A 6,492-nucleotide genomic window follows, 5' to 3' on the forward strand; every position below is an offset into this window, starting at 1 on the left:
TCACTAATTTAGAAAATATTTTGATTTCTTTTTCAATTCAAAATTTCCAAATGTTTGGATCGTTTCTTCCGAAAATATCATCATTTGATTGACAATTTTTAGAAATTAAAATATCCTAAATAAGGGAAGAATAAAATGGAAATTGATAAATTTTTTATTCAAAATATGAAGAAACAAGCAATTTTTTCAAACATAGGTACCTACCTCAGTATTTTCAGAAAGGGGAGCCCTCAAATTTTTGTTCCATTGTTGAAAAATAGTAAAAAAGACAATAGCAAGACAATTTCACAAATTTTATATTTTGAATGAAAGGGGGAGGGGAGGGGTTCGATATTATTTTTTCACTACTTCAGAAAGCATTTCGATTTTTTTTTAATTCAAAATTTTCAGATGTTTAGATGTGGACCCGCCTTCCCTCAAATATCATCATTTGGCAGAAAATTTTTAGAAATTCATATTTTCAAAAAAATAAAATGAGAAAGAATGAAATATGAGGATTGAGTACAAAAATTTGTAGGGTTTCTCCACTAATGGGAGAACCCTATTAAAATCACCTGGAATCATCTTAAGGTTTACCATTTTCTTCCAAAAATACTTGAATATTTTTCAAAAGGGAGAGTCTCAAATTTTGTTTCATGATTCAAAATTGGAAGAAGTGATCTAGTAGGCTACACAGTGTCAAACAAGAGGACATCATGAAAAAAGAATGGAAAACAGTAGAACTGTCTGAAGGACACCTTTTTCAAATATTTTAAACGTTGGGAATCAAATAAAACTAAAATTTATCACTCTTTACCGAGAAATTGTTATGAAATGAAGTAAAAATGGCTCAGATCATTTCATTTTTGACTCTGGGGGAGGTGAGTTGAGTTTATAGCGTTTTTATTAGTTTATTCATCAATAGCCACCTCTGGCGTGTATTTTGATATGTCACATGATTTTTTCATCGCGCATATTTCGCGCATTTGCTCAAAATTTTTGGGCGCAAATGCGCGCATATGCCCGCAATTGCGCGCATTTGCTCGGCGAGCATATGCTCATAACATCACTGATTGTCAGTAACTCTGATATTCGATTTTTGTCAGGGTTTTGCAGTGTGATTTCAGTTGAGTGTAATGCTATTTTGTGTTCAGATCTCTTCTTCAGTTTTTGAATTTATCTCGTCAATATGTCATGTAAATGAACAACTGGTTCGTGAATTTTGTGTTGAGTTGTTGGTGTGCCTGAAGAATTTTGTGGTCGCGTTCTACCTAAACACATACCTACATTTTGTAAAAGATGAGCCCAATCCCTTTTGATGCAAAATGCGCGAAATGTGGCATATTTTTACGAAAAATTACTGGTTTTAAAAGAAAAATAAAATCTGATGGAGATGCTGATCGAATATCCATAGTACTGGGTAAGCAGGTTGTAGTTAATAGTTTCTTATGCAACAACTGTAGATTGTCTGTATACAATGGTGCTGCAACAGTTGAGGTTCAAGATGAAGAGAGCAGCACAGCTTCAACCAGTGAGTCAGTTTTGAATCAATCTTTGGTTACTGAGTCATCTGAACCCCCTACAGATGATGACTCTTCATACTCCGGCACATTCAACACCACACTCACTCCTGCACCTGAAAAAGAAACTGGGGAGCTTCCTTTTTCCCGAACCATAGCGACACATGGATACTGCTGCATTTGTGGTGCCTCTGACGAGCTAAGGTTAATTCCATTTGAGGCACGTAAAGACATATTCAGAAGAAAACAAATATTCATCCCACCTGGCAATCGCTGCTGCCCACAACATTTGGTACCTTTTCCTACAAAACCTCAATTCTTTGAACAAGTTGCTGATCAATTACATGTATACTCTAGTACATGTGTTATGGAGGTAGATGATTTGACTGAGTTACTCGGAACATTAGCTGTGGATGCCAATTCTTCCCTTGTTGACAAAGTTGCAGATTTTTCGTGTTCTGAACATCAAATACATGTTTTTACTGGCCTGTCATGGGAAAATGTTCATAAACTTCAAAAAATGTTGAAATCAATGCGAGATTCCAAAAAACGAAGCATTTTACAGGCTCTTGTTGTATTTCTGTTCAAAATGAGAACAGGTAATTCAAATGCTGTTATTCAATCAGTGTTTGGATTGGACTATCCGCAGACAGTTTCAGATTATTGTAGTGATGTAATCGAATCATTTGAAAAAGATATTTTACCACAGCAGTTTGGTATTGATATAATTTCAAGAGAAACCATTGCTTCACATTCCTCAAGTATGGCAAAAACTTTGTTTCAATTGGATAATGACCAACTCATGATTATATGTGATGGGACTTACATTCGCCACCAAAAAAGCAGCAACAACAACTATCAACGTAAGTCATACTCAGGACAGAAAAAGGTTCCTCTTTGTAAGCCATTTACAGTATGTACCACTGATGGTTTTATAATTGATATGCTTGGTCCTTATGAAGCTAATGTAAATGATGCAACAATTTTAAAAGATGTGTTAAGTGATCTAGAGGGGTTATTCACCCTACTTCGCCCTGGAGACATCTTAGTTTTGGACCGCGGTTTCCGTGATGTGGTCAGTTCACTGGCAGTGGCGAGGCGTCCATGGAAGCAATGGAAGCATTGCTTCCCTTCAAATTTTCATGGTTTTAGAAAATTAAATTATTTAAATTAATTCAAAAATATCACGAGAAAATATTTAAAAAACAAGAGAGAATACTATTTCGTTCAAATGTCTTCCAATACATTCTTTTATTACGTACAAAAAACATAATTTTGCGTTGTGGAAGCAAACTGAGCATTGCTTCCAAAAAAACCGTTTCAACTGAAAAAAGAATCATGTTTTCCATCCTTAACACGCGTTGTAGAGCGTCGAACGGCGATTCTTTGGAAGCAATTCGTCAGTTGCTTCTTACAACACGACCCTTGAGATGCCATATGCGCATGCGCTTGTACATTCTACACAGCTCTGATTATGAAAATGTGACAAGTTGCGACTTGTCGTATGACTGATGACCGATCTAGCGTATTTATTTTGGGTATTGCGTATCGTCTCCACTCCCCAGTAGAATTCTCAGTATTACTTATCTGATTATTTCATCATACAGTAGTTCCAGTTCGTATTCGTAAGAAAAAACATACTTGACGCGGTAGTATTTTCTATTAATTTTTAGTGAAATGTGAAAAAATGTCGATCCCTTCACAGTGCAATTGCATTTTAGAACGTATTTTTGACAGGGGTTTTGGATCTTTTTCATTTGAGGAAAAGTTGAAGGTAGTGCAAGGTGATCCATCGCGAATTCCTATAATTGGCTTAGAAACGAAAACGAAACGATGTGTGCGGCATTTTAACGTAAATTTATATCGTGAAAATGTATTTTTGTGTGGATGTAATCATACCAAAAAGTTGTACTGTTGGCCATGCGTGCTATTTTCTACTGAACAAAGTACATGGTCTCACTATGGATTCGATGATTTGAACAATTTTCATAAGTCTTACAAACGACATACAGCAACAACATCCGTAAATCACATACTTTGTTTAAAACAAATGAAGCAATTTGGAAAAAATCGGATTGAAGATGGTATGAATAGTCAAAGAAAGGTGGCGATAAATACACATAACAAGACGGTGAAAAAAAATCGAAAAATTGTGGGATGTCTCGTTCGTGTTGCTTGTTTTTTATCAAAACAAGGACTTGCATTTCGTGGTCATAATGAGAAGTCGAGCTCTACTAATCGTGGTAATTATGTCGAATTGGTCAACGAATTTGCGGAGTTGGATGATGATTTAATGGAACATTTAGAGAACTCGACGGTATTTTCCGGCCTTTCCAGTGATATTCAAAACGATATTATTACGAGCATTTCTGATAAGGTACTCCGTGATATAAAAGAAGAAATTTCAAAAGCTCAGTTTGTTTCAATAATTTTAGATGAAACCACAGACGTATCTACAAAATCACAGTTTTCTCATGTTCTAAGATATGTTACGGAGGATGGCGAAGTAAAAGAGAGATTCATATGCTTCACTGATGTAAGTAAAGATCGGACCGCGAATGGTTTATATGATGATATTGTCCATTTTCTGAATGAAATGGGCTGTGGAGAAAAATTAATTGCTCAGACATATGACGGTGCATCGGTCATGTCGGGTCAACACAACGGTCTTCAAGCTAAAATAAAAGAAAACTATAATAATGCGATTTTCATCCATTGCTACGCCCATAAACTCAATTTAGTCTTATCTCAATCCGTTAATCACATTTCCGAATGCAAGATATTTTTTACTACATTGTCAGCATTTGGTTCCTTTTTCAATAAATCAACTTCGCGATCCAGTGCATTAAATGAAGAAGTGCAAAAACGTTTTCCAAGTGCATCACCAACCAGATGGAATTACAACAGTCGTATTGTGGGAAACCTTCACCAGAACAAAGATGCGATTATGCAATTACTTCAGAAAATGGTCACAAACGAAAATTCAAGCTGGGATGCTGAAACAATAAATGGAGCTCGAGGCTTATTGACGACGTTGACTCAGCCCAATTTAAGTTTCCTTTTAATAGTGTTTCAGAAAATATTTGCTAAAACTACAATACTTTTCAACATTCTCCAAACTAAATGGACAAATATGCAGTATTGTTTGCAAAAACTTGAAGCATTTAAATCTGATTTGGCTACCCTGAGAAATCAATTTCACATTGTTTGGTCTGAATATGCTGCATTAAATCTGACATCGCGATCCCGACGAAACAATGATCTTGATGAAGAAACTTCATTCCAACGATTATATTTCAGCATTATTGATGCGTTATCAGTTCACATGTCCGATCGTTTTTCCGACTATCCGAAGTTGAGATTTATGGGCTTATTTGAAACTGAAAAATTTGACAGTTTTGTTGAAAATTTTCCAGAAGAAGAATTGCAATGTTTGAGAGAAACATTTGGAAAATTTTTCGATTTTGTCAGTTTAAAGAACGAACTGTCTGTCGTTTACGCCTCCGAAGATATGAAACTGAAAATTTTTCAATTGTTCAAGTACATCAAAAATGAAGATTTGACGACTGTTTTTCCTGAAACTTTCAAACTATTAACATTAATTTTGACAATACCAGTTACTAGTGCAGCTGCGGAAAGATCTTTTTCAGCTCTTAAACGCATTAAAACTTACTTACGAAACACTCAAGGTGAGGAAAGGTTGTCATGTTTAGCTTTGATAAACATTGAAAGTGAATTTGTAAGTCAAATCCAAAAAAAAATCAATTTTATGGATGATGTGATTGATATTTTTGCAAATTTGAAAGATCGCCGCATTGACCTAATATAGAAAGTTTAATTTTATCAAAATGTTAAAATACGTAAATGTTACTTTTACTTCTTTGTTGTTTTTTTTATTTTTTTTGTTACATGTACGAATTAGGTACCTAGATTTAAAAATCACGAAAGCTTTAATTTCATTATAATTAATAAAATGGTTGCGATTGTTTTTTCAATGTGATTCTGTCTCTGCAGTATACCTACTCGCATTTCTCGAAAATTTGTACTTCAACTGAGTTTTTGCTTCCCTACCAGGAAAATTCACGCCTCGCCACTGTTCACTGGAAGAAAAAGGATTCCAAGTTTTTATGCCGGCATTAAAAGGTGCAAGGAATCAGCTTACTGCAGAAGAATCCAATAACTCTCGATTTGTGACAAAAGTAAGATGGGCAGTTGCAGTGATGTTATGAGCATATGCTCGCCGAGCAAATGCGCGCAATTGCGGGCATATGCGCGCATTTGCGCCCAAAAATTTTGAGCAAATGCGCGAAATATGCGCGATGAAAAAATCATGTGACATATCAAAATACACGCCAGAGGTGGCTATTGATGAATAAACTAATAAAAACGCTATAAACTCAACTCACCTCCCCCAGAGTCAAAAATGAAATGATCTGAGCCATTTTTACTTCATTTCATAACAATTTCTCGGTAAAGAGTGATAAATTTTAGTTTTATTTGATTCCCAACGTTTAAAATATTTGAAAAAGGTGTCCTTCAGACAGTTCTACTGTTTTCCATTCTTTTTTCATGATGTCCTCTTGTTTGACACTGTGTAGCCTACTAGATCACTTCTTCCAATTTTGAATCATGAAACAAAATTTGAGACTCTCCCTTTTGAAAAACTCCCTTTTGAAAAATATTCAAGTATTTTTGGAAGAAAATGGTAAACCTTAAGATGATTCCAGGTGATTTTAATAGGGTTCTCCCATTAGTGGAGAAACCCTACAAATTTTTGTACTCAATCCTCATATTTCATTCTTTCTCATTTTATTTTTTTGAAAATATGAATTTCTAAAAATTTTCTGCCAAATGATGATATTTGAGGGAAGGCGGGTCCACATCTAAACATCTGAAAATTTTGAATTAAAAAAAAATCGAAATGCTTTCTGAAGTAGTGAAAAAATAATATCGAACCCCTCCCCTCCCCCTTTCATTCAAAATATAAAATTTG

The 6,492-nt window shown here is 34.9% G+C and overlaps 1 protein-coding gene across 1 annotated transcript; it reads left to right on the forward strand.

Moving 5' to 3' along the window:
* The first annotated feature begins 2,767 nt into the window (after nucleotides 1-2,767).
* LOC135838184 (zinc finger MYM-type protein 1-like) lies at nucleotides 2,768-5,323 on the forward strand. The gene is made up of 2 exons (XM_065353817.1): nucleotides 2,768-5,238; nucleotides 5,306-5,323. Exons 1-2 carry the CDS (start codon nucleotides 3,187-3,189, stop codon nucleotides 5,321-5,323), a joined length of 2,070 nt encoding a protein of 689 aa, XP_065209889.1. The 5' UTR covers nucleotides 2,768-3,186.
* The last annotated feature ends 1,169 nt before the right edge of the window (nucleotides 5,324-6,492 follow it).

Source organism: Planococcus citri, chromosome 2, assembly GCF_950023065.1.
Source record: "Planococcus citri chromosome 2, ihPlaCitr1.1, whole genome shotgun sequence".
In the NCBI taxonomy this organism is placed as follows: domain Eukaryota; kingdom Metazoa; phylum Arthropoda; class Insecta; order Hemiptera; family Pseudococcidae; genus Planococcus; species Planococcus citri.

Excerpts from the sequence above, each read along its gene's own strand:
- LOC135838184 (XM_065353817.1), top strand. The coding sequence starts at position 3,187 with ATGTCGATCCCTTCACAGTGCAATTGCATTTTAGAACGTATTTTTGAC.